The sequence below is a fragment of the Neophocaena asiaeorientalis genome, unplaced genomic scaffold (assembly GCF_003031525.2).
Source record: "Neophocaena asiaeorientalis asiaeorientalis breed wild unplaced genomic scaffold, Neophocaena_asiaeorientalis_V1.1 scaffold629, whole genome shotgun sequence".
NCBI lineage: Eukaryota > Metazoa > Chordata > Mammalia > Artiodactyla > Phocoenidae > Neophocaena > Neophocaena asiaeorientalis.
The window spans coordinates 7,695,696-7,723,416 of record NW_020175468.1 but is presented as its reverse complement, the minus strand read 5'-3'; the positions used below and the strand labels follow the sequence as shown (position 1 = coordinate 7,723,416).

At 51.7% G+C, this 27,721-nt stretch overlaps 2 protein-coding genes across 3 annotated transcripts in view; both read right to left on the bottom strand.

Annotated features, from left to right (window-relative positions):
• Window positions 1-194: 194 nt before the first annotated feature.
• On the bottom strand, window positions 195-10,207 carry FBL (fibrillarin rRNA 2'-O-methyltransferase). Of its 2 annotated transcripts, XM_024768848.1 has the most exons (9): window positions 10,084-10,207; window positions 5,139-5,303; window positions 4,952-5,053; window positions 4,768-4,862; window positions 3,578-3,748; window positions 2,545-2,677; window positions 1,347-1,459; window positions 388-533; window positions 195-301 (listed from the first exon to the last, which is right to left on the bottom strand). In XM_024768848.1, the coding sequence occupies exons 1-9, from the start codon at window positions 10,091-10,093 to the stop codon at window positions 277-279; spliced, it is 960 nt and encodes a 319-aa protein (XP_024624616.1). In that variant the 5' UTR covers window positions 10,094-10,207; the 3' UTR covers window positions 195-276. The 2 variants fall into 2 exon arrangements, with proteins under 2 accessions (XP_024624616.1, XP_024624614.1); XM_024768846.1 differs by lacking the exon at window positions 10,084-10,207 and having other exon boundaries at window positions 5,139-5,358.
• A 5,834-nt stretch (window positions 10,208-16,041) lies between these two features.
• FCGBP (Fc gamma binding protein) overlaps window positions 16,042-27,721 on the bottom strand; it is an 88,068-nt gene continuing 76,388 nt past the window's right edge. Inside the window, exons 17-23 of the mRNA XM_024768651.1 lie at window positions 27,106-27,638; window positions 25,456-26,027; window positions 24,575-25,148; window positions 23,272-23,471; window positions 19,965-20,348; window positions 16,325-16,596; window positions 16,042-16,203 (exon numbers count right to left, since the gene is read on the bottom strand). Coding sequence (XP_024624419.1) covers window positions 16,194-16,203; window positions 16,325-16,596; window positions 19,965-20,348; window positions 23,272-23,471; window positions 24,575-25,148; window positions 25,456-26,027; window positions 27,106-27,638 — 2,545 coding nt within the window. The 3' untranslated portion in view covers window positions 16,042-16,193. The remainder of the gene's footprint in view (window positions 16,204-16,324; window positions 16,597-19,964; window positions 20,349-23,271; window positions 23,472-24,574; window positions 25,149-25,455; window positions 26,028-27,105; window positions 27,639-27,721) is intronic.

Sequence of the window (27,721 nt, the reverse complement as noted above, 5' to 3'; positions counted from 1 at the left end):
CGGGATCTACACGCAGAAAGCAACCAACCCCGCCCAAGCGCCGAAATCCACGTTACGGCTGCGCAGGAGGCAGCTAAGGTAGGAGCATGCGCTATATGACCGGATGAAAACGCCCGCCCCCACCACCACGCAAGTTGACCGAGGGCGCATGCGCCCTGTTGATCGAGGTCGCCAAGCAATCAGGGGCAAAGGGAGAGACTGATGAGTCTTTTAATAGAAAAACACACGTGTTAACAGTAGCAACACAGTCTCTCGCGATCCTGATGGCGCTGGGCTTCAGTTCTTCACCTTGGGGGGTGGCCTGTGAGAGGAAAGAGATGAGGGGACTCAGGGCTCATCACCACTGTGGGGCACTCCTAACAAGTATTGACTGGACCCCCTGCTCACCTGTACACACCCACGACCACAGCGTGGTCTCTTTCGTATGGCTCTAGCGTCAACTGCTCCTGGGGCTTCATGTTTTCCTGCTGCATCTTTTTCACTTCAGAGGCAAATACGGCCTCTGCAGAGGCTGTGGAGTCAATGCAGTTGGCCTGCAGAAGAAAGAGGATTTGAAGTCCACAGCAAGGCTTTAGGCTGCTTTCCCTTTTTTTGTGCTTCTTTAAACCAATAGAATTTGTTTTCATTGGAGACTAGGCTTTGGAAATGTAGGGAAAGACTTCGTTAGATAAATTTTCAATTTGGTTTGGATTGGAACAGGAAGCCTTCAACAGAGCCCTATTTTTCTAAAAGCCAGTGTTTAAATCTTACACTCCGGGTTTTTCTTTTTTCTACTTCCTCTTCTTTAACAATAGCAATAATGCAGCTGAGAATGCTAAAACAAATGCAGCAAAGGCTGCAGAAAACAATGGTGAATCTGGTTGAAGACAATGGAGAGGCCTCTGTACTTCAAAATGAAACATTTTTTAAAACGCATCCAGCATTTATCTGGTATTTATTTCACACCAGGTTCTGTTCTCAACACTCCATACATATTGAGACATTTAGTCCTTACATCAACATTAAAAGAGATAGGACTAACATTGCTATTTTGCAAGTGAAGAAACAGGCATATAGGTTAGGTAACTTGCTCAAAGACACACAGCAAGATGCAATTCAAACTCAAGATATTCAGACTCAGCGATCATGCACTTAATCGCTACAGTCTATGGCCTCTTTAAATTCTAAGCTTTTTACTTTTGTAGACATTTTTCATTATGTGCTATTTGATTGGGTGGCTTATAGGGAGCTGGGAATAGACTGACTGGATTGGGGGATGGAGGCCTCCTTGTTTTGACTGGCTGCTTGGCAGTTACAGATAGAGAAGATACTGCCACCCCATCTTAGGACTCCTCTAAGCCCCGCACCTTAATGGAAATCACAAAGTGTCCTCCATTACGCAGGAAGGTGTGGGCATTCAGGGCTACGATCCGCGTCTGGTCTGGCTGGGCCACGTCAGCAAAAATCACATCCACCATTGCTAGGGAGAAACAAGTAGCGGTTAAAAGCTGGATCCACTGGATTTCCCAGCTCCTCCCATGGGGCCTGCGCCCCAACACCAGCAGGTTCCTGGCAGAGTCTTCCCGGCCTCCAGTCTCACTTCCTCCTGTTGATCCCCCTCCCTCCACAGTGCCCCCAAGATGGGTCCAAAACCCACAGTCACACCATTCATTCATTCCTCTTGTAAACCATGTTGCCACCTACTCTGTGGCCAGCCCTGGGCCGGGCGTGGGGGACAGAGAGACGAGTCAGACCTGGACCCTGCCCTCGAGACGCTCCCGGGTCTGGGCGGGGGAGACAGACACGTCATCAAAAAGACAAGTGAAGGTGAGCACTTACAGGCAAGAGCATCTGCAGGATTGTCAAATGAAAACAAGCTGCAGGACAGAGGGTAAGGTATGAATGCACAGGGGAGAAAACTCACGAAAAGAAAAACCAGGGGGAATGCAAAGTAGTACTTTTAAGGCAGAGTAATTAAAAATAAAATAAAATAAAATAAAAAACTTAAAAGAATGAAAAGATGGTGCAATGAAAACTGACTTTTTTAAAATCAGGAAAAGCAGACATCAAATTGTTCATACTGGTTACCTCTGGGGGTGGTTTATAATGCACTCCATTTTTACACTATGCTTCTGAATTTGTTTTTAAAACAAAGTTATTTACATTCACAATGGGCCAGGCCGTACTCTGTTTGTGCTTTCTGGGTTATGATCTCCCCAGACGGTGCTGATGAGGACCGTCAAAGCAGGCTTTTATGCATAAGTCAGGGGTAGTATAAAAGGTACCACACTTTGCAGGGAGGCAGGAAGTACTGGGGTGGGGGAGATTAGGGGGAGGGGCAGGAGATTGGAGGAAAGGAGGTTGGCCCTCCAGACATCCCAGGCCCTGAAGCAGGACTGCCACCTCCACAACCTCACCTGGCTCCCCCGACCCTTTTCATTTCTGCAGACTCAAGAGGCCTGTTCATCCACTCCAATTCCATCCAAATCAGGGCTCTGGAGGCCTCTTCCAGGAAACCTGGAGAGGCCTGTCCCACCCCACCCGAGCCAACCCCAGACCCCTCACCGATGAGCATGCGGTATTTGTGCGGGTGCCGAGCATCTTCAATGACGGGAATAATGTTGGTCCTCTTCTTGGCCAAGTTAATGAGGTCACGGCCAGAACGGTGGGAGAATTCAACTGCATAGACCAGACCGTCCTAAAATAAATCAAAGTCAAACAAAAACAACGATACTAGTTCTCATGTATGGAGTGCCTACTTTGGCCCATATACTGCATGCATCTCTTCAAATCCCCAAATCCAAACCCTACCATTTAATGACTTGTTATCATTTTAGATGAATAAACTGAGGTCCAAGGGTTATTCAATCCTGCTTTGCCTGATCTGAGAGCCCAGGCCCCCAATTCAGGCTTAAAATGAGGAAGCTAGGGCACAGAGATGACATCGTAACAGCTACGAATATCTGCGATGGGCCAGGCACTGCTCTTGGCACTCTACAGGATTTAACTCATTTATCTTCACAATGACCCTATTTTCCAGACGGGTAAACTGAGGCTCAGAGAGGGACAGTAACTTGCTAAAAGCCACTTCACTGTTAAGAGCCCGCACCAGAGCCTGGGGTTTTTAACCACTAAATTACACAGCCTACAGTCTTGTAGCTGAGTGAGGTGTCATGAAGTGCGATGCATGGGTGCCCTCTCAACAGGGAGCCTGTCCAGCCACACAGAAACACAGGCCCAGAAACTGACGTCTTCTGTTCTTTCAAGAGAAACCAGAAGACCAGATTTGGGGGGTATCAATTTTTAAAGAGGGCAATCAAATCAAACGTACTCTCAGCTCTGGGCCCCTCTATCACTGGTCACCCCGATACCCACGCCCCTTCCCTCCAGGCCGAGAACTCGGGAGTGAGGCTGAATGAGGCTTTGGGGATGATGTGGTTCAAGCCGCTCCTTTCACTCACAGGCACTGTGACCAGGAAGGGCCTGGCTCCAAGCCACACGGTGCAGAGAAGTGGCCAGGGCCTCTGACCTCCAGGCTGGCAGAGGAGGTGGCCTTTCCCTCCCTCCCACCCCTTCCTGCCCCCATCTGTCTACTCACCGGGCCTACGATATCAGAGACGTGAGAGACGGTGGTGCCCGAGGCAGCCCCAAGGTAGAGCACCTTGGCCCCTGGCTTGATGTGGATCTGGTCCACGCCGCCCAGGATTGCTGCCGCCAGCTTGGAACGGAAGGGGTTCCAGGCGCGGTACTCGATTTTGTCATCTCCCTCCTGGGCCGGGAGAGATGGGGACAGAAGTCAGTGCCAGGCTCTTCTGTAAGACCGCACTGCTCTTAACTCCTGGGCCCTCAAAAGGGACGGGGCGCCCAGTCATCGTACAAGAAACGAACGTGGGTACACATCTGTGGCCATGGCAGAGGCAGGGCCTGCCCTCTCATGGAGGTTCCTGACTCAGGGGCAGCGACAGGGACAATAAACAAACAAGATCATCCCAGGTAACAGCAAGGCAAGACCTATGCATTCATTCTATAAACACTGACCGTGCCCCTATGCTTAGGAACTGGAGAAACACAGTGAAGGGGACAAAGGCCTCGCCCTCAAGGAGCGAGGATACGCTGAACTGACTAACACACATGGCATAATAGCTAGTGACGGGGCTAAGGAGAAAAGATCAAGCCAGGAAGGAAGATCTGAAGCATGGGGAGCAGGGTGAGGGCAGGTGAAAATGAGAAAGGGTGGCCAGGGAAGAGCCACGGAGGAGACACCTGAAGCAGACCTGAGGCTGAGGGGCCGCTCAAATTATCTGGGGACGCACATTCCAGGCAGCAGGAAAGCCAGCAGGAAGGCGGTGAGGGCAGCTTTTGATAGACAGGGTGGTGCAAGGGGGCCTTGTGAGAGAGACAAGGTGACACCTGCCCAGAGCTGCTGGTGATGAAAAGGAACCAGCCATGCACAGGGCTGGGAGCAGAGTGTTCCAGGCAGAGGGAACAGCAAGGCTGTCGTTGTGGCTGGAAGACACTAGGTTAGGGGGACAGTGGGTGGAGACAGTGGGGAGGCGGGGCTAGAAGGTGCAGGGCCTTCCAGGCCACACCGAGGACTCGGGACTTTAAGCTGAAGCCAGCGGGACATCACAGAAGGTATCTGAGGAGGGGGTGCATGATCTGACTTATGGATTAAGATGATCCCCTGGCTGTCACGTGGAGGACAGACGGTGGGAACAGGGAGACCAGGCAGCCGGTTACACCGTCAGCTTGGGGCTCTGGTGGCTTAGCCAGGCGCCCAGGTCTCACCGAAATCGAGACTCTCTTCTCTCCATAAACCGATTCTCCAGGGACCAGATTCTTGGTGACCAGTGCATCTTCCTTTCCTCGACAAATGAATACACCTGGGTGAGGGGATCAGAGCAGGGGTGAACACCCCGGTGGGCCACACCCCACCCCTAACCCCAGGGGCTTCCCTGCCTTCCTCACTCACCCTCATGCCGATGAGGCTCGACCATCACATTCTTCCCCGACTGGTTTCCTTTTTTTCCTCCCCGACCACGACCCCGGCTGCCACCAGACTGGAACCCGCCACCTACAAGGCAGAGATGCAGTGAGAGGGAGACCCCACCATGCTTCCCTCCCCACTCCCCAAGCCCAGGGAAAGCCCCCTCCATCACCTCTTCCTCCCCCTCCTCGCCCACGGCCCCTAAAGCCTCCGCCTCGGCCTCGGCCCTCGCCAAAGCCTCCACGGCCTCCGCCAAAGCCTCCACGGCCTCCGCCGCGACCGCCACGGTCACCAAAGCCACCTCGGCCACTGAAGCCGCCCCCACGGGGGCTGAAACCTGTGGTGGAAACAGAAACAAGAACCATCAACGGGGCCATGGAGCTTGAGAAGTTACTCCTACGCCGAGGAACTCCACTCGGGAGAGAAACGTGTGCATGTGGGCGCCAGGAGAGGTGCCCACGTGTGTCCACAGCAGCAGAACAATGGACTAACCTGAGCGTCCATGAGCAGAATGGACAAATGAAAGAGGGACGATTCCCGACCAACAACGAAAAGGATCAACAGATCCACGCAACAGAGACATAAATCTCAGAATCATGGTAAGGGAAAAAGCAAGCCCTAGAAAACCACATCTAACACAATATCCTCTTTATAAAGGCCAGCAACAACTAAGAGGTGCTATGCGGTGTGGATATATGTGGTAATCCACGCCCCACCCGCCCCCAAAAAGAGGCAAGAGAATGATAAATGTGAAACTCACGATATTAGGCTTTGGGAAAGAGAAGTTATGGGGTTAGGATAGGGGAGGAAAACATAGACAGAGGTAGATTTACTGTCAATATTCTGCTTTTCTCGGTTGGTTAGTAAATGCACAGGATCTTGTTCTATTATCAATATTAATTAGTCTGAAGAAGGCTGTGCACTGTGTGTGTACATGCACTGTGGCAGTAGGGTCCCCCGGGCCCTGGAAACTTCTTCATGCCCTCCCACTCCTGCCCTCGTGTGTGGCAGAAAAGCGCCAACCCCAAAACAGAGGGGAGGCATTCGACATCACATCTTTCCTGCTAACTGATCCCCCTGCTTCCAAGCACGCACACGTCTCTCCCAACTCAGGGGGGAAAAACGAGCAAAACCCACAACTGTCCTTTATGGATGGGCGACTGATTATAGCAGTTTAGGGCTTGTCAACAAGATGGGAAGTTGAAGGGAAAAGAAAACAGTCAGAGACTTTATTTTCATCACTTCAGGAGAGAGCAAACATTGTTCACTGAGCACAAAACAGTGTCTGAAGCAGACAGAACTCTCCTGGTGCTAACAGATTCAGTATTTGACTCTTCTGTGATGGCTTCAAAAGCTCTGCAGTACTTTCAGAAAACTGCATTATCAAACAATCGTTCGTGTGAAAATTAGTGATGGTTTAAAATGATGTCACTTGATGTAAACTATTCAATAATGAACTTTGCTAAAGTTTTTGCAAAGGTGCATTGTATTCCCACCATATGAAGGCTTCATTCGTTTTAATGGTGTTAGAGATGAAAACGTAGAACTCTGAATAGCTAGTCCTAATTTAGTTGTTAAAAATGAACGGTTTTCAAACTCCTACACCAAGAGTTGTTGACCTCTGGTCTCCCGCTCCCTCTGCAGTCTACTGCCCACACAGCAGCTGGTGACTGACCTTTGCAAAACAGCAAATCAGCTCTCATCATTCCCCTGCCCACATCCCTTCAAAGGTTTTCCATCACATTCTAACTGAAATCAAAATTCCTTTCTCCGGCTTCCAAAGCTAGAAATCGGTGGGTCTCATCCTTGCCCAGGGCTGTTGCTTAGATTCTCAAGTAAATTGTCTGGGGTGGAGGCCTGGGCATGGGGCTTTTTTTTTGCGGTACGCGGGCCTCTCACTGTTGTGGCCTCTCCCGTTGCGGAGCACAGGCTCCGGACGCGCAGGCTCAGCGGCCATGGCTCACGGGCCCAGCCGCTCCGCGGCATGTGGGATCTTCCCGGACCGGGGCACGAACCCGCGTCCCCTACATCGGCAGGCGGACTCTCAGCCACTGCGCCACCAGGGAAGCCCCAGGGGGCTTTTTAAAGTTCCCAGGTGACTCTAACGTGCAGCCCAAACAATCACCACCATTGGGCTTGGCTTTTGCTGACTTTTCTGACCTTTCTCTATGTTGGGTCCCGTGCTCTTCCTCACCAAGAACAAACTCGCTTTCCAGCTTCTAAACCTTGAGCATCTCCTGTTCCCACTGCCTGGGTCCAGAGGACATTGCTTGACTCACCCACCCCACTGCACTCAGGTCTCTGACCAAATGTTCCTTCCTCAGAAGGGCCTTCTCTGGCCACCTGACCTTTACTCTGCTTGCTTTTTCTTCCTATCAGTTATCATACATGGCATCTTAAGGATTATTACTGCCTGCCTCTCCCACTAGAATCAAGCTCCAAATGGACAGAGATGTTTGTGTGGGTCATCACTGCATCCTGCACAACACCTGGCACAAAGTATGGGCTCAACAGATAGTAAATGGGCTGAGAACTCTTAAACCCTTGGGTTCTGTCGCATGAAGAAAACACCCTCTCTGTTCATTCAGGAAGCAGGTGATCAGATGGTGACCAGAGCCCCAGTCCCTCCCTCAAGCAGCTCAGGCATTGACTACAGGGAGACGGCCATGCCATTCATGACCCTAGAGAGTAGGGAAGGTCTGTGGGTATCCTGAAAAGTTCACCTGTAAGAAGGAGATATGGAAATAACACCGTGTCCACCTCGCAGAGTTGTAAAGATTAAATGACAATACACACAGAGCACTTAATATGCTACCTCGCACACAGTTTGAATATATTATTCAAACTCAGGAGAATGAGTCCCTCCTCCTTCCTACTTAGGGGAGAAACCACTAGGCCTAAGAGACCCTCAACACAGGCCTGATAGAACAGAGACCCAGAAAGTGTGGGCACGGCATGGGGTACAGTGGGCATGATACTCAAAACATATCTTAATCCATTTCAGGTCCTGGGGTTCTTAGAAAAATGTACTGAAAGTACCCACTCTTCAGAAAAACGCACATTCACATACCTTTATCTATAAGTTTTGGCTGGAGGGTCCACAGACCCCCTCCCCGACCACAGTGTAAAACTGCTCTCCTGCCACAGCCTTCCCCATCTCAAAACTGGAAACTCTACCCCTCCAGTTACACACGCCAAAACCCTTCATTGTCCTTGACCCCTCTCTCTCACACCCACATACAAGCTGTTGGCTCTATCTTCAAAATATATTCCCTGACAATCTGTCAGCCAAGTCCATTGCTACCACCCTGGTCCAAGCCACATCATCTCCTAGTAGATGACAGCAACAAACTTCCCACTGATGTGTCTACTTTCACTCTTGTTCCCCTAAAGTCTTTTGCACACAGAAGCAAGAAGGATCCTTTTAAAGGTCTCAGTCAAGTCTGACTGACATCAGGTCCCCGCTCAAAATCTCCCAAAGGCTTCCTCTCTCAACCAGACTAAAATCCTCGCTAAAGAGCTGACTCCGGACAACTTCTACAACTTCTTATCCTAACACAGTGAGGGAAGGGTTGGGAAGGCGTATCCTCCATTCCTGGCACAATCAGAGCACAGGATGCCTGCAGGCTTGCCCGGGTCTCAGTGGGAGCCACACTGCCTGGCACTTCCTATTCCACCAGTAGATCCGTAAACACTGAAGAGAAAGGGAACTTGAGAGGGGGCATGGACCCACAAATTCTGCCCCCGCCAGATGACCCCATCTCTCCACAGGCTGAAGTGTGGGGGGAAGGAAGGAAACAAGGAAACCTGTACTAGGAAACAGACCCTTTCAGTCATGGCAGAAGATTTCCCCAACTCCAGGGGAGCAAGTTGCGGGGAGGGGAGAGGGGCTCGACCTGATTTAGGAAGAGCTGAGACACCAGGGAGAAGGACCCTAATTTTGCTCCCCTTGAGAAGAAAGATAAAGATAACAATTAGAGAAAATACTATTACATGTCAAGCACCGTGCTATATGAGACGTAACTGCAAACTGTAACATTGTGTAAGTTTAAAGTGTACAACCTGTTGATCTGATACACATATATTGCAAAATGATTACCACCATGTGCTATTTTTTCTTAACATGCTCTCACTAAATTAGAACTGGGTGCCATTTTATTGATGAGATAACTGAGGCTCAGAGAGGTAAAGCCACTTGCCCAAGGTCATACAGTAAGTTAAGCATAGTTAGGATTGAAACTTTGAACTGAGGCCCTTCTGCTGTCAAAGCCAGGACTCTCATCATTCCACTAGGAGGGAGGTGTGCAGGGTTCATCAAAATCGCGAGTAAAATCGGAATGAATAAAACCACTCACGCCCTGTGATTACCTCACTTGCCCACCCCACGATAATCCTATACTGGGCGTGTGAAGTTTCACCTCACCTCTCACCGCGAGTTGAGAATCACTAGGCCCAGGAGCTCCACTCCATTCTCAGGGACCCGCCCCCCTCCGGAGAGTAGAGAGCGGGAAAGTGGGCCAGGGAGGGCAAGCCGGGAATACTCATCTATGCCGGCCCTCTCTGAGAAGCTAGGTTTGAAGCCAAGGGTACTGCTGTTGCGGCAGCGACTGGGGAGCATATGGGGTCCTAGAAGACCCAGCCCCCGCACCCAAGACCGGGGGCTCTCCGCCTCCCAATCAGGACAAATCCCCAAATCCCACGCCCAGAGATCCAAGACCCCAGATGACTGGATCTAGATTCTGGTTCAGTACCCTCGACTACCGCCCGCGGCCCAATATCCAAGACCCCTAATGACTGCCTCAATGAAACGAATCCCAGTTCAGGACACCCCCAATTCTACGCCCAAGACTCTCTACTAACGACCGTGACCTCTGAGAAGTCAATCACAAACCTCTAGACCAGGAACCCGAACCCCAGGCTGAGGTTCGATCACAGGGCGGAACCAAGCCCTCCCATCCCCACAAGAGACCGGAACAAGACCCCTTCCCCACAAGAGACCGGATCCAGGGCTCAGAATCCTTGTCCCCAGGCCAGGACCCCGCCCCTCCGTTCCGGCCCGGCACCCCGATCCCCGCCGGATCCCAGTCCTGAGCTCCGACCCCAACCCCGGCCTCCACCTGGCTTCATAGCGAGCGTGGAGCTCCACGGCTCAGTACTCTGCGGCTTCCCCGAGTCCACGCGTCCGGGGCTTTCGCACGTGGAAAGGAGCGCACGCGCGCGGCGACGTACACTGCGTGATGCAACCACGCAGCCCCGCCCCTCGGAGCCTCAGCCCCGCCCAGAGCCTGGTGTGCGCGCTGTGGGCGGAGATTTCTGAGCCTCTCAGGGCACAGCCCCCTCGACCGTCCTTGGAGCTGCCTTGACCTGTGCAGCGTTCGCTACTCTAAATAGGCTCCCCACTTCCCTTTTACTGGTGCGATCACCCCAGTAATCAGGGCTTATCCCCAAACTTTCGCACGGGCTATGCCCTCTACTTCTCTTCTCTATTCCTAGTTAGCTCCCTAAGATTCCCTCTACACTCAAAAGCCTTCCCTGATCCATTTCCATCCCCAAGAACAAGGGCCGACTCTGGATTCCCATGCATACATTGGAAAACCATTTGTTGTGCGCCTGAATGTACCAGGCACTGTTCTAGGCACTGGGAATACAGTAGGGAACAAGACACACAAATCCTGGAGCTCATCTTCCAGTGGGGGAAACAGACACCAGACAAGTTATTAAAAGCACACTGAATGATAGACGGCAATAAGTGCTTTGGAGAAAATAACAAGCAGGAAGGGGGATGGGGACTGGTGCTGGGACGGGGGTGTGGGGTGTGTGTGTGTGTGTGTGAAACTGCTTACGAGGTGGTCAAGGAATGCATCCAGTGACTTTTCTTAATAATTAATTAATTAATTTTTGGCTGCATTGGATCCTGTGTGCGCAGGCTTTCTCTAGTTGCGGTGAGCGGGGTCTACTCGTTGCGGTGGCCTCTCTTGCTGCGAAGCACGGGCTCTAGGCGCGCGGGCTTCAGGAGTTGTGGCACGTGGGCTCAGTAGTTGTGGCTCATGGGCTCAGGAGTTGTGGCACACGGGCTTAGTTGCTCTGCGGCATGTGGGATCTTCCCGGACCAGGGCTTGAACCCGAGTCCCCTGCATTGGCAGGCAGATTCTCAACCACCATGCCACCAGGGAAGCCCCATCCGGTAAGGAGTGAGGCATGCTCCTATCTGGAGGAAGAAAGTTCCAGGCAGCTAGGATTTTAGGTGAAAAGGCCCTGAGCCAGTAAAAGTAAGGAGGGTTGCAGAAACACTGAGGAATGTGGTCGAGACAGAGTGAGGAGGGAAGAGTGGGAGGAGATGAGGGCAGGGAGGTTAACAAGGCAAATTATGTGGGACCTTGGGGTGAAAACTTTGACTTTTACCCTGAATGAGATGGAGGGTCCTGAACAGAGAAGGGATATGATCTGACTTGGGTCACTCTGGCTGCATGTGGGAAACAGAGTGAGGGAGCAGGGTGGGAGCAAGAAGACCAAGGAGGGGCCTGCTGCAGTGGATCAGGTAGGAGACAGGATGGACCAGATCAGGATGCAGGCAGAGGAAGGAGGGAGGAGGGAGAAGATTCTGTGTAAATACTGAGAATTTTTTGGTAATTTTATAATTTGAATATTCATCCTCATATTCATTCCACAAAGCAAAACAAGTGCTACTGAGAGAAGTTACTAACAACCTCCAGGAGAATCCACTGGTCTGTTCTGTTCATTGTTGTATCACTTTGTACCCAGAACAGGGCCTGGCACGGAGTGGGTGCTCAGTAAATGTTTGTTGAAGGAACGAATGAACCTATGCTATCTTGAGTTCTCTGTGAAGGGTCTCAGAAACATTCCTGAAAATTTGTTTACATATATATTTTGTGTGTGTGTGTGTGTGTGTGTGTGTGTGTGTGTGTGTGTGGTACGCGGGCCTCTCACTGTTGTGGCCTCTCCCGTTGCGGAGCACAGACTCCGGACGCGCAGGCTCAGCGGCCATGGCTCACGGGTCCAGCCGCTCCGCGGCATGTGGGATCCTCCCGGACCAGGGCACGAACCCGTGTCCTCTGCCTCGGCAGGCGGACTCTCAACCACTGCGCCACCAGGGAAGCCCTGTTTACATATTAAGATGGAAAATCTGCTGAGTCTATGCTGGATTTCCAGGAGCTATGTAATAATTCAGATGGCTCCAATTCAGGGTGATGTTACCTCCTACTGGTGGATTTTACTGTTTGCCTTCCAATTAAAAACGTTTTTTTCTCTAAAGGATGAAAATCTTCAGTGTACAGTGCAGACTGTATTCTGGAATCCTGGCACTGTCTCCTGGGTCTGAGGTATTTCACCTGCCAACTTGCAACCTGAAATGGCCACTACCAGTGAGTAATTAGGGGGTGCCTTCTGGTTTTGTGCTGGGGGCACAATGGTGACTGAAAGAGTCCAGGCTTCCTGGAGCTTCCAGTCCCCTGGTCCTCAGACAGTGGCAGCCCAGAGGGGTCAGGGCCAGAATGGGGGAAGTACAGGCAGAATGGTCAGGGCTGGGATGGAGGAAGCACTGAGGGCTTTATCGGATGTCCCCCATGTCCTCTGAACCTTCCTTTTACCTTGCTGCTCTGACCACAACCTAGCTCTCCCATGAAGACATGTCTTTCCATGCAGCCCTTCTGAGCAGAGGCTGTTTTCTCTTCCTCAGCCTTCATGCCCCCTGGGCCTCTAGATAGCGTAAGCTCCTCCGTGCTCCTCGTTGCTGCTTCTAAACCATTCTCTGCCTCTTCTCTAAGCCCCTAACTTTGAAGTTTATACGCAGCACCTGCTCCCATTCTTGTAACCCGCTTTATCAACTCCCAAGTCACTGCACCTCATTGCATCTTTTTAGCTCCAGGCTCACTGCCACACAAGCTGCTCCCCTCATAATTCTTGGTGATTTCCAAATTCAGGTAGATGAACCTTTGACCGTTCTGGCCTCTCGAGATGCCCTGTCTTCCTCTTCTCTAGCGATCTCATCCTCCACCCAACACTTCCTTCCCACACTTAGACTTTGTGCTGGGGACACAATGATGACTGTGGCAGCCCTGAGATCCCAGGCCAGTGGGGGAGAAAGGCCCACCCCCGTACAGTGGCAACCACAAAACCACAGCCCCTGCAGAGTCTCAGTTCCATGCATCTCACTGTCTTCCCATCACCTCCTGTCTTTCCAGCTCACTCCCTCTAAACCTATTGCTCCAAGGATCCTTCACCCCCATGAGCTGACCTCCTTTTCCCTGCCTCTCACCCCCTTGTGACCACAGTACTCTCACCACCCAGCCCGATTCCTCATCCAGTGTTCTCTCCTTTGCTCCCACCCTCAAACTTCTAACTTTATCTTTTGCACCCAATTGAGTCCACTCTCCACCTCCTCTGCACCTGCTCACTGGAAGCTGAATATGGATGGAGAAAAACCCACACCCACTGCCAGAGTGGGTCTCACTTTGGATTCACGACCACAAACCCAAGTGGGCCCTAATGCGGCCCAGCCATCCTATCACATGTCCCTAATTAATTCATTCTCTCGTTTCCTTTTTTTCTTAATAGTATGGAAAATGTGCTCATTTTAAAATGCCTGATTAAGGCATCATTTACATACCATAAAATCCACCTATTTTAAGTGTATATCGGTCCGCACATTTTAGTAAATGTATAAGTTGTGCGCCCATCACCGCAATCCAGTTTCAGAACAGATCCATCATTCCATTTCATACAAATAAAACCAGACAATATGTAGCCTTCTGCGTCTGGCTTTTGTCACTTAGCATCATGTTCCAGATGGTTCCATGTATCAGTAGTTGGTTCCTTCTCATTGCTGAGGATCCATCGTATGGCTATACCACATTTCGTTTGTCTGTTCACCTGTCGAGCATTCGAGAGGTCTCCAGTGTTCAGGTTATTAATGCTGCTATAACCATTCACTTACAAGTACTGGTGTGGACAAATGCTTTCATTTTTCTTGAGAAGAGTCCCAGGAGTCAAATGGCTGAGTCACGTGATCAGAGTATGTTTACCTTTTTAAGAAATTGACACACTGTTTCCCTAAGCAGTTGGGCTCATTTTCTTGAAGGATTATTTTACGCCCTCTCTTCTCATCAGACCTCAAAACTTACTCTTTCTTTCTTACTCTTAGCTGATGACCTCGCTTCCCACTTGAATGAGAACATACAAGCAATCATAAGAGAACTGCAGTATCCTCCTATCCCCGTATCTACCAGGCCACGGCACCTGTTACCTCCTATGCCGTAAAAGAAAACTGTTTTTGTGCTCATACACTTCACTTCTGACACCAAACGTATCTCCACACCAAGCAATTCTCCAGTTCTCTGCAGACTCCACCTGCTGACCTATACTTTAATTCAGTTCGGACACTAACTACCCAGAGTTGCATCAGACCCCACAGGTTAAGGACAGAAAGGAACAGAGGAATTCACTTTAAGTGAGGTGGTTGTGGAAGCCCTCTCTAAGGTAGCAACATGTAAGTGGACATTTGAAGGATGAGAAGCATCTAGTCATGTGATGACAGCTTGTCGCAAAGGAATGAAGTGAAAAATTTTGGCATGTTCAATACCCTGAAAGGTCAGGTTCCCAGATCGTAGTTAGCAGGAAGGACAGTGATAGATGAGTCAGAAGAGGTTAACAGGGGCCTTGTAGGACAAGGTGAATGAATTTGATTTTATGACAAGATAAATTTATAGCCAGTGGTCCTATTTATATGTAAAGAAGAGTCATCTAGTGGCTGTGAGGATGAATTACAGGCAGGGAAGAGCAGATGGTACGCTACTGTTGACATGAGTGAGGATGGTGGTGACAGTGGGCACAATAAGAAAGACAGATTTCAGGTGTGTTTTGATACCATCCAGAAAGATTTGTTGATGAACTGAATAGATGGCAAAGGGGAGGGAAGAAGCAAGAACAATTCCCCATTTTCTGGCTGCTAGACTGAGGATTGGTAAAATGCTATTCACTGAGGTAGGGAAGACGACTGCAGGCAGGGCACAAGACAGGTTTCAAAGGGAAGAGAGACTTCAATTTTTGACTTGTAGTTTGGATGAACACATTAAATCCTTGCTCCAACTCTGAGAGGTAGGTACTATCCTTAGCTCTACTTTATTATTTTTTTAAACGTTTATTTATTTATTTGGCTGCACCGGGTCTTAGTTGTGGCATGCAGGATCTTTAGTTGCAGCATGCAGCATCTTTAGTTGTGGCATGCAGGATCTTTAATTGCAGCATGCACGCTCTTAGTTGTGGCATGCGGGATCTAGTTCCCTGACCAGGGATCGAACCCAGGCCCACTGCTTTGGGAGTGCAGAGTCTTAACCACTGGACCACCAGGGAAGTCCCATCCTTAGCTCTACTTTAAATATGATGCTTTTGGCTGAATGTTTGTGTCCCCTCAAAATTCTTGTGTCGGAACCTATCTCCAATGTGATAATATTTGGAGGTGGGGACTTTGGGAAGTGATAGGACGTAAGGGTGGAGCCTTCGTGAATGAGATTAGTGCCTTTATAAAAGAGGCCCAGAGAATACCCTTGTCCTTCCACCAAGGGCGCATGAGATAGCCACCTATGAACCAGAAAGCAGGCTCTTACCAGACACCGAATCTGCTGATGCCTTGATCTCGGACTTCCCAGCCTCCAGAACTGTGAGAAATTTAAACTTCTGTTGTTTATAAGCCACCCATTTTATGGTATTTTGTTACAGCAACCTGAGTGGACTAAAACGTATGAGGAAACCGAATGACAGAGACATTAACGTGCCAGGGTTATAAATGATAAAGTCAGAATCTATTGATCTTTCTTTTCATTTTCTACTTCTTCCCTCCAATTACTCATCTTCTCATCCATCCATTTTTCTAATCCTCCATTTCTCCATTTTCCCATTTCCCCACCCATCTTATTCCCAATCTACCCATCTATCTCCATCCAACCATCCCCTCACCTGCCAACAAATATTCATCACGTGCCAGATTCCCCAGGCATCTGACACCTGCTGTGCAGGAAGGAACGTCAGGGATGAGAAGACATGAGACAGGTACACTGGTGTGCAGCTTAGCTTAAGACATTTATTCAACGCTTTCCCAGCTGGCCTCAGTGGCTCAGCAAAGGGGTAGAGTGGATGAGGGACATACAGTGACAATTATTGCAACCTCCAGGGGGCTTAGGTCCTGAAGTCCTCATTCCCGGTGGATGACCGATCAGTCCTGACTGCAAGAGACAGACACTTAGCACTTTTTGTAGACTGAGCGCCCATCCCGACTGCCCCTTTCCCATGAGGACCCAGGTGCCCCTGCTCCAAGTAGCCTGGCTTCCAAGCTACATTCCTCACCATGGGGAGAAGTCTTGTGCTCTCCAGTTCTCCAGTGTTGTCTCCTTCTGGGAGTCATGCCCATCATTGGTCTGGTCCATGTCAAAGTTTCCACAGGCCCCACACAGCATCCCAGCATGGTCATTGCCGACCACCACAGCTAGCTGCCCATCGGTGCCAAGCTGCACCCGAACCCCTGCCTTCTGCTGGACTAGCACGGAGCCATCAGGATTCCGACTCACGGACACAGATGTTAACACCTCAGCTGGTAGATCCACTTGGAGACCATTCACCTGGTGGTTGGGGAAGGGTGGGTGAAACACAGAGGTGAGCTGGAACCACAGGAGAGCTGGGGTATTACTAGGATGGAGAGCCCAAGGAAGACAACAAGTTCAAGGAGTGGAAGCAGAGATGCGGCTTCTGAAAGAGATGGAGACCTGGATGATTGCACCAAATGGAGAGATGGAGACCTGGATGAGTGCACCAAATGCAGAGATGGAGACCTAAGGTAGCTGGAGATGTGGATGGATGGATAGAAGGACAGAGAGCGGATGGATGAACAGAGGGATCAATGCATAAGCGGGCGTGCACACAACATTCCAAGGGCGGCCGGGGTTGGGGGGAAGCACTTGTACCAGATAGATAAACAAACAATCAGTCAAATCCCAGCATCATCCTGTCTGATTCTAGTTTACAAAAGAAAAGAACACTTGAGCATTTCCTGTAAGTTACTGGTTCCCTAACAAGGCAGCTTCATCCCTTATTTTTTCAATGCTGATGTCTGAAGACAAGTAATGACCTAGCAAGTATAATGATCATGTGAGAAAACGACTATATTTCTCCATCACTGGCTGTGGACTCAGTAACCTTGGTAACCTTGTGAGTTTTTCCCTTTAAATAACTGTGTCTGTTGGTTCTTTTTAAAAAAATAAATTTATCTATCTATCTATCTATCTATTTATTTACTTATGGCTGCATTGGGTCTTCATTGCTGCACACGGGCTTTCTCTAGTTGGGGCGAGTGGGGGCTACTCTTCGTTGGGGCGAGTGGGGGCTACTCTTCGTTGTGGCGCGTGGGCTTCTCATCGCGGTGGCTTCTCTTGTTGTGGAGCACAGGCTCTAGGTGCATGGGCTTCAGTAGTTGTGGCGTACGAGCTCAGTAGGTGTGGCTTGCGGGCTCTAGAGCGCAGGCTCAGTAGTTGTGGCACACGGGCTTAGTCACTCTGCGGCCTGTGGGATCTTCCCAGACCAGGGCTTGAACCCGTGTCCCCTGCATCGGCAGGCGGATTCTCAACGACTGCACCACCAGGGAAGTCCTGTTGTCTGTTTTCTTCGATGAGTTAACCCTTCTGAAGTTAGATTCCCTAGCAAGCCTTGTTTCAAAGAAAAGTTCTTTTTTTCTAAATGCTTTTTTATGTGACTCTTCCTCTGCCAGATGATTGGAGAGTTGGGTAGATAGACTGGAAAGACAGGTAGATAGGTCTGAAAAGATGGATGGATGGGTGGGTGAATAAATGGATGGATGGAAGGAAGGAATGGAGGGAGGGGAGGGGTGAGGAAGAGAGGGAAAAAGGAAAGAGAGGTAGAAGGAGGAGAGAAGGAGGGATGGATGCAGTGAAGGATAGTTGGAGAGATGGATGGAAAGTTTCACCTGGCTGCAAGCTTCGACGATATAAGAACTGGGTCTGAGTTATCTGTGTTACCCAGCACATGGCCTGGTGTGGAGGGAACAGGGATGAATGTATTCACAAAACCAAACTTTTCCTGGGTACCCTCTTGGTGCCAGGCCCTGATCTGGGTACTGGTGACAAAGTGATGATCAAGATGAACAGGATCCCTGCCCATCTGAGGATTGTATTCTAGTAATGGAGAAAGGCAACAAACACAAAGAAATAATGGATAACCTCAGATAGTGATAAGCACTTGAAGGAAATAAAACAGAGTAACAGCACTGAGGCTGGGATGGAGTCAGAGCTTCCACAGGTAGTTGGGAAAGGCCTCTCGGTAGAAGCAATGCCAGAACTGAGGTCTGAAGGATGAGAAGGAGCGAACTCTTAGAAAATCTGCATTGCAGCAGTGGGAACAGCGAATGCAAAGGCCCCGAGGTGGGAACAAGCTTGCTCTGCTGTATGGATAGGATAAAGGCCAGCTTGGCCTATTATCAGCACAGCCAATGAGGGAAGGAGCTGTAGGAAATGAGGTTGGTGAGGCTGGCAGCAGTCCGATCACACAAGGCCATGGAAGGGAGGTGGCTTGAGTTTGGAATGTTGTTCTGGGAAGTCACTGTAGAGTTTTAAGCAGCAGAATGCCCTGATCTGCTTCACATTTCTAGAACATCTGCTGTGTAGAGAATCGTTTCTTGATAGAGGAGCAAGGGAAGGTCAAGAGCAGGGGTCTGTTCACCTGAATTATGGATCAAGCAGAGGCCAGAGAAAAAGAGGGACTGGTCCAGATTACACTAACAAGAGAACTCAAGCTTCCCTGCTTTCAGCAGGGCTGAGTCTTGGACCATCTCGATGCCTTGGTGGAGGGATGTAGACAGACCATTCGTTGGGGGAGGAGTGTGTGGAGCATTGGCTTTATCGCCCCACTAGACCCAGAGGACACCAGTGGATGTCTCTGCAGTCAATGAACAGGTCATGGAAACAGAGACATGGGAACTTTAGGGCAGCCTGACATCCGTGTTTGGGTCTTAGGCTCTATTACTTGGGCCACGGATGATTAGACTCTGAGTCAGCATCAGCCCTCAGTTCGGCCAGATTCTCTCTCTAGAAATTTGGAATTGGGGTGGTGAGAACTGTGGGTTTTGGTAAATGCCAGGCAGTGGTAAGTCAACAGAAGTCAAGGGGCAGAAGGGAGAACCCACTGGGGCTGGAATGGACTCATGAGGCAAACAATGACAGGCCTGAGGGGGCCCTAAGAGCAAGCTGAAAGACGGCTGAGGGAAGGGTCGAGTGGCCTGGGATTGATAGAGTCCAAAGGGTGCTCCCACTGAGCACTGCACCTGGAATCCATCTTGGTCCCTTATATCCACACAGTCACCACCACACTCCATTCCCATCGAAGTGGTTCAGAGCCTGGGTGCTGGTGGGTTCAAAGCCTGGATCTCCCGGGTACTCTCTGAGTGACTTGGGTAAATGATGTCACCTTCTGGGGCCCTTGTTTCCCCTCTGTGTAAAATGGGGATAATAATAGTCCCTGTCTCATGAGTATGTTGTGGGGAGTCACAGAGAATGAAGCTGATTTGGGGGACAGCAAGTCTAAAACACAGAGGTACAAATTCCGATGACACTGCCAGGCACCTGGATCCAGCCACTCCTGAGGCTCTGTCCCTGGATTTTCTAGCTATGTGGGCCAATCAATTCATTTTTACTCAAGGCACTCTGAATTTGGTTTTCTGTCACTTGCAACCAACAGAGTCTTGGTTAACACTAAAATCAAAACTAGTAAGTTACTTGAATGTGCTTTTGCTCTTCAAGAGCTCAGCCAGAATAGAGGGACTAAGTTTGAAGTACTGACACAAATAGAAATCCAGAGAAACAAACTGCAGAGATCTGTAAAGAAAACAGACAGCAAGGCAGATGGGCTGCCAGGAATGTAGGGACACTGCAACAGGAAGAACAAAGCCCAGGGGAGACATGCCCCCTGTGTCCAGGCTTACCCACACGCCCTTGTTTCGGGTCACAGTCACCAGTCCATCCTGGAAGAAGATGTGAACGTAGCCCGGAACTGCAGCTTTGCCATTGCAGGGCCAGACACCAGCGACCACACGGTACCACGGGACGGTCTCTTGTAGTCCTGGGCAGCGGAAAGAGAGCTCGTAGACGCCGGGGGAGCTGACGGCACTGCGGGCCCCATCGAAGGTGGTGAGGTTGGCATCCACAGAGAGGGAACAGAGGCCACGGGAGACCCAGCAGTCCCGGACCCCAGCCTGGACCTCGCATACGCGGCCTGGCGGACAGCTGGCCGCTTGGCACGTCTGGCCGGTGCTCGAGGAGCAGGAACAGCGCTCGCTGCAGTCTGAGGTCAGCAGGGAGGAGTTCGCCTGTGCAAGAAAGGGGCCAGGTTACAGTGGTGCGGTGGACTGAAAAAACAGACACAACCCGTCAACCCTCTGGACCCATGCAGAGTGACTTTGCAGTAGCTCCCATTAAGAAATGGAGTTTCCCCTTCCTCACGAATCTGGGCTGGGCTTCAGACTCTGCCTTGGTTATTACAATGCAGCAGAAGCAACGCTGTGCCAGGTTCAAGCCTGGACCTCAAGAGACCTTACAGATTTCTTCTCTCTTTCTCGGAACCCTTCCCAGACACCACAGGCTAGCCTGCCTGAGTATGAGAGACCCCGTGGAAGAGAGACAGCCAGCCCTCAGCTGACCCACTGGGGGACCACAGATGTAGGAGTGAGCCCAGGGGTGGCAGAAGAACTGCCCTGCTGATCCCAGCCCAAACTGCAGAGCTGCAGAATTGTGAACTAAACAAACCGTTGTTTTAAGCCACTATGTTTTGGGGGTGGTTTGCAACCCAGCAAAAGCTAACTGATATAGGTAGGAGTGGGCACTGGAGATATTCCAGAGACCTGGCACCCCCAGCCTAGAACAGAGGGCTCTGGAAACCCAATTCCAGGAAATGGACTTTCTCCTGGTTTTCTCCTGTCTGACCGGCTGTTCTTTCTTCACTGCATTTTCAAGTTCCTCCTCATCTCCCAAATCCTGAACACTATCCTGCCCAGGGCTTAGTCCTCAGATCTATTCTTTCTCTATCTACCATTTACTACCTGGTGATCTCACCAAATCTCATGAAGACTAAAAGCAGTGTCTGATCCTCAGCTGCACCCTGGCCCAGGGTGTGGGTCGGGTGTGGGTAATTGTTATAGAGACCATTATTGAGACAACAGGTGAAATTCAAATAAAACCTTTACGTTAGATAACAGTATCAAGTCAGTATTAATTTTCTGACTTTGAATTGTACTGTGGTCAGATCAAATGAGTTTTTTTATTCTTAAGAAATCCTTGCAAAAGTATTTAGGGGTAAAGGGGTACTATGTCTGCATCATACTCTCAAATGGTGCAGAAAAAGCAGTATGTGTGTATGCATACAAACATATATATATATGGACAGAGAGAGAGAGAGAGAGAGAGAGAGAGAGGGGATGATAAAGTGGCAAAAAAGGTCAACATTCGAAGTACCTGAGTAAAGGGTAGGCAGGAGTTCTTTGTACTATTCTTGCAATTTTTCTTAAATTTGAATTATTTAAAAATAAAAGTTTGAGAACTTTAAACAAAATGAATACATTTAATTAAAAAAAATTACCATCTCTATACTGATGACTCCCACATTTATGTCTCCAGCCCAGACCTCTCCCCTGAATATCAGACCCACAAATCCAAGAAACCTTCTAGCACGGGCAGCGTGGTCAAGGCTGGCATGGGGAAGCACAGGGGTCTGTGGGGGTCCAGAGGAGGAGCCTAACCCCACCTAGGGGATCAGAGAGGGCTTCCTGTAGGCGGTGAGGCCTGAAGGAAGGAGTAGGAGTAGTTTGGCATCTTCTTCTGCAGAAGTCCTGCACTTCTAGACACTCTAGCCTACCTTTCTGCTGTTAATAAAACTGGGAGGAACAGGGAAGGGATGTGGTAATCCATCTTTCCTTTATTTGATAAATGTGCTTTTGAAGAAGCAGGACAGCCTAGTAGTTCAGAAGGTGAGCCCAGGCTGCTGGGGTGTGCATCCCAGACTCCCCACTTGCTAACGGGTAGCCTTGGGCTGACTTCTCTCTGTCATCCATAAAATGGGGAAAATAACAATAGTACGTGACTTGTAGAATCGCTGTGACTATCAAATGACGTCTATAACAAACTTGGTGCATAGTAAGGGCTCAAAAAATATCAATCACAAAAGTAAATCAGGGGCTTCCCTGATGGCACAGTGGTTGAGAGTCCGCCTGCCGATGCAGGGGACATGGGTTCGTGCCCCGGTCCGGGAAGATCCCACATGCCGCGGAGCGGCTGGGCCCGGGAGCCATGGCTGCTGAGCCTGCGCGTCCGGAGCCTGTGCTCCGCAACGGGAGAGGCCACAACAGTGAGAGGCCCACGTACCACAAAAAAAAAAAAACAAAAAACAAAAAACAACAACAACAAAAAAAAGTAAATCAACTATTAACTTTCGCTTCCCATTATTAAATGACTGTAGCTGTGCTCTGCTATAAATTACTATTATTTTTACTGAGTGTGATGAACATGGAGGGTGAGGCCCAGTGCTCAGTGGGTGCCTTTCAAGCACAATCACCCCCAATTCCTCAGACAACTATGGTGCAAGGATGATGACTAACCCCATTTTACAGATGGAGAAAATGAGGCTCAGGAAGGAGACTGTAGTAGGCCCGATAATGGCCACCCCAAAGACATCAGGTCCTAGACCCAGTAAATGTTACCTTATATGGAAAAAGGGTGTTTGCAGTTGTGATTAAAAATTTTTGAGATGCTGAAATTATCCTGGGTGGGCCTTAAATACAATCAAGTGTATCCTTATAAGGAGGAGCCAGAGGGAAATTTTATGACACATACAGAAGAGGAGGGGAAATGCGACATGGAAGCAGAAATTGGAGTGACGTGGCCATAAGCCAAGGAATGCCTGCAGCCACCAAACGCTGGGAGAGGCAAGGAACAGCTTTTCCCCTACAGCCTCTGGAGGGAGTGCCGCCCTGCCGACATCTTGCCCCAGTTATCCTGATTTCTGTCTTCTGGTCTCCAGAACTGTGCGAGAATAAATTTCTCTTGTTTTAAGGCACCGAGTTGCGGTCATTCGTCACAGCAGCCACAGGAAACTAACACAGGGACGTTACTAACATTGAGCCACACAGCAGGGAAGTGGTGGCAGCCTCTCTGTTCCCATCCTCGAGGGGGTCAGCACAGAAACTCTGAGTCCCCCTCAAGCCCCTCCACCCTCCCTGCCCATCTCAAGCTCCTGCTTACTGGCAAGTATCGGCCGTCATGGGTGCAGCCGCAGTCTTGGACAGGGATGCAGACACCCTGGGACAGCAGGAAGCGGTCGTCACACTCGCAGCCCTCAAAGCAGCGGGTGGTGCAGCCCGTGAGGCCAGAGAGAGCCGCACAGGAGCCCTGGCAGGAGCGCGTGCAGATGGAGTAGTGGCTGTGGGCAGGGCACTGGAGCGCTGCGGAGAGAGAAGGCAGGGTCGGGTCATGCCTGCACACGGCCACTGAATAATGAATGGGGCCTACTGCACACCCAGCTCTGGGCTGCCGGTGCTGGGGACACGGCAATGAAGACAGCTCCAGGCCCTGCCCTATCTGTCAGTGGGACAGATAGCGATGGCCCAGTGTGATCAGGGCTGCATTGGGGAAATACAGACAGAAGGTCAGGGCCGGGATGCGGCAAGCACAGGCAGAGGGGTCAGGGCCAGGATGGGGGCTGTGAGGACCCAGGGGAAGCAACCAGAGTGAGGGCCTGGGCTCTGGCTAAGCAACTGGTGGATGGTGTGGCTGCCCCGCGATGAGGACCAGGATCAGGAATAGGAGGATCAGGTTTGGGGTGAAATGCTGATGTCGTACAGGAACACGGGAGGTGTGTGAGAGACCCTGAGGACACCAAGTGCAAAGTGTCCAGGAGGTCACTGGACCCATGAGGCTGGCAGTCAGGAGAGAGGTCAGACATGGAGACAGGCAGTGTCTACTGCCAGCACCGAGGACAAATCTAAGGCTATAAGGGTAGGTATGGGCCTGGATGTAGGTCCTACCCTGAGGAGAATGAAGGAGACACAGCCCTGCCCTGGGGGCATGAGTGGCCACTGCCTTGTCCAGAAGAGTCCAAGGAGACATGGCCCTGTCCTGGGGGTTTGAAGGAAACAGATAAGCCCTAACTGGGGGTATCTAAGAGGTACAGTCTTGGGCTGGGCGTCTGAGGGAGCTGCAGCCTTGTCTTAAAGGATCTGAGGGGCTATGGTCCCATCCTGGAGGAACTGGGTGAGCCACAGACTCAGGCTTTATTGTGTGAGCTTCTGACCTGCCCGACCCACCCTCCAAGGTCACCACAGAAAAGGTTCAGGATGGGCCTTGAGAAGAACTGTATCTGAGGTCTCAGGAGAGCAGGCCCCTGAAAGGAGTCCGAGAAGGGCCGGTCAGCCAGGCAGGAGGGAAGCCAGCAGGGTGTGCTGTGGGAGGAGCTGGGGACTCCTGAGATGCACACAGGACAGGGAGCAGGCCAGAGGGTGCCCCCGAGCCTGGGCTGAAGTCCTCCCAGGGGCCCATGGACACTCACGGCAGAAGCTGTCTGTCCTCCAGGGCTTCACGGCCACGCCAGCTGCCTGGCAGGCCGCTGTGTAGGCTGACAGGCTGCGGCAGAGGGCGGCACTGTTGCCCTTCTGGGTACAGAGGTCATACACGCACTGGCGGAAGTACTCAGAGGGGCTCAGAGCTGCATGGCAGGCCGAGAAGGGGCCCTTGGCATCCTGGAGCCGCCCACAGGCCTCAAGGCTCTCATACGGCGCCGTCTCCTCTGCTGAGCACCGGGGGCAGCCCTGGGGCCCACAGCCCTCGCCACAGCCCTGGGAGGAGCCAGGTGCCCGCCATGCGGCTCCAAAGGCATCCACACTGGGGGCCATGGCGCCACTGGGCAGGACAAAGTCATCATTCCAGTTGCCGTTGAAGTTCCCACAGAGGCCACAAAGCCGGTCACGGAAGGGGCTAGGGATGGATATGAGGATGTAGGCATCGCCGTCAAAGAGAAGACGCAGGTTCTTGGTGGTCTGCAGGATCATGTTCCGGCCCTCGGCGGTCACCCGCACGTGGCCCACAGCCACAGGCAGGGCTACAGCCTCACCGTCCACAGTGACCTGGATGGAGGGTCAGATGCGTCAGGGACTCATAGAAGCACAGGTAAGGCAGTTCCCTCAGACTCCCAGGATGCAGCTGTCTCTCTCTCAGTCACACTGGGGTGGGGCCATGTCCCCCTCCAGACTTCCCAGGGTAGGGTCGTGTCCCCTTCAGAGACCCCAGGGCAGGGCTGTGTCTTGTTCAGTTCCCCGTGGGGCAGGGACATATCTCACTCAAAACCCCCAGGGTGGGCCCCGTCCCCCTCAGAGCCTCCAAGGTGGGGCCAGGTTGCCCTCAGACCCCCAGGGCAAGGCCACGTCCACTTACCTGTGGCCCTCGAGCCAGGCCCACAACCTGGCCAGCCACAGTAACCACCAGACGCTGGGGATCTCCAGCCGCGTTCTTCTCAAGCACAATGGTAAAGTCCTCGTCCCCAGGCTGTGGGTGGCAGACCTGGGCCAAGATATAGGAGCAGGAGCCATGCAGGTCATAGGCACGGCCATCGAGGGTAATGTAGTGGACGCCCCCGCTGGCCAGGCAGCGGCCACAGCCTGTAGGGCGACAGGCCTGGACGCCATCCTGTAACCGGCACTCCTCGTAGGGCCCGCAGGCCGCGCCCTCCTGGCAGCTGACCTGGCCGCCCGGCCCACACTTGCAGCGCCGCTCACACTCAGGACCCGGGTAGAAGTCCTTGCCCAGCGGGTAGTAGCGGCCCTCGTGGAGGCAGCCGCACTGGCCCACAGGCACGCAGGTGTCTCCACTAAGCACAAAGCCAGCGTCGCAGAAACAGCCCTCCCGGCAGGTGGATTCACAGCCCTCGGGCGCTGAGAGGCTAGGGCAGCTCACAGGGCAGGAGTCACCACAGAGCTTGTAGTGACTGTGGGCCGGGCACTGGAGGGCTGTGGGGACAAGAGGGGAATGAGCCAGGCAGGCACGAGGGAGGAACACAGGGGAGGCACAGAGCGGGAGAACCTGCCCAGGTGAATCTGTATGTTCTGCAGAGTGAATCTGCAGTGAGTGAATCTGTCTGGGGATCTGAGTGGGGTGTCTGATCCACTACATCTAACGGGGGGATTCAGTGTGGGGATCTGGGGTCTCTCTGCCCAGGTAGTGTGTCAACCGGATCAAGTGTTTCTAAAGATCAAGTCGATCTGACTGGGTGAATCCAACCCCATATATCTGACCAAGATATGCAGGAACCAGCTGTATCTCAGGGTGTGAATCTGGCCGGATGTACCTTGGGGTATGAATCCACACGAGTATGCTTGACTGTCAGTGTCTGACCTGGAGCCTCTCACGGTCTCGACGACAGGGTCTGTCAGTGTGTGACTCTGACCACATGTATGTGGATTGGGTGAAGCTGACAGGATAAATCTGACCAGGAGATCTGTCTGAGGGGAACTGCCCAGGACTATCTGACCATGAATCTGTATGTATCTGCCTGGGGCTATGTCAGGGTCCTGATTCTACGTGGGTATATCTGCCTAAGTGTGTCTCAGTGTAAATGTGATCAAGTGTCTCTGACCAGAGGAGTCTCTGTCTGAGGTTACGGGACCAGTTCTATCCGACCCTGTGTATTTCCCTGTTTAAAACCGTCTAGGGGCATCTGACCAGGTGTGACTCTCTAGGTCTCTCTAACCAGGGGTAGCTGAGAGAGTCTACCTGACCAAGTGTTATCTAGCTGTGTAGCTTGGACAGGGTCAGCCACCCCAGTCTATCTAAGCGCATGAATCCTGAGAGGGTACTGGATGCAGGGTTTCCAACCACGTGTATCTGAGTCTCTACCACTGCAGAACGTGACCTGGTATATTTCAGTGTGTGAACGCCAAGGTGTTTCTTTCACAGGAGATATCTGGGCTCAGGGGAGGCAGGGTGGTGCCTAAGCCCACCGAGGAGAAGGCTCTTGTCTTAGAGCCCTGGGAAGGGGGGAGGAGGGGAGACCCCTGCTATGCGGCCCATGCATGGATCAGTACTCACGGCAGAAGTCCGGCCGCCTCCACTCGCCAAGCTGGGCTCCAGCAGCCTGGCAGGCTACCACATAGGTGGCCACGGCAGGGCAGAGGCCTCTCGGATGGCCCTGAGCCTGGCAGGCGTCCAGCAAGCAGGCCTGGAAGTACTGCGTGGGCGGCACGTGGCTGTGGCAAGGAGCCAGCGGGCCGTCGGGGGCAGAGATCACGCCGCAGGCGTCCGGACCGCCGAAGGGCTCCTGCTGCTCCTGCGTGCAGGGCTGCGGGCACGGCCCGGGCACGCACTCCCCGCAGCCCTCGGCGCCGCCCACTTGCCAGCCGTCTGGGTTCCCGCCCACCGCATTCAGGTCGTCGTTGGGGTTCTGGTTGTAGTTCCCGCACAGGCCACAAAGGGTGCCCGCGTACGCCGCCGGCACGCGCAGGCGCACGTTGTTGTCTCCGTCGAAAGCCAGTGAGATCGCCCTGGCAGTGGTCACCACCACGTCGGCGCCGCTCAGGTGTGCGCGCAGGCGCGAGTCCAGCTGGAAGGGCAGCGCCACCAGCCTGCCGTCCACCTACAGGGTCGGGGTGGGAGTGGGGGTGGTGAACGTCGCAGGCACAGGTTCGAATCCTGACTCCACCATCTA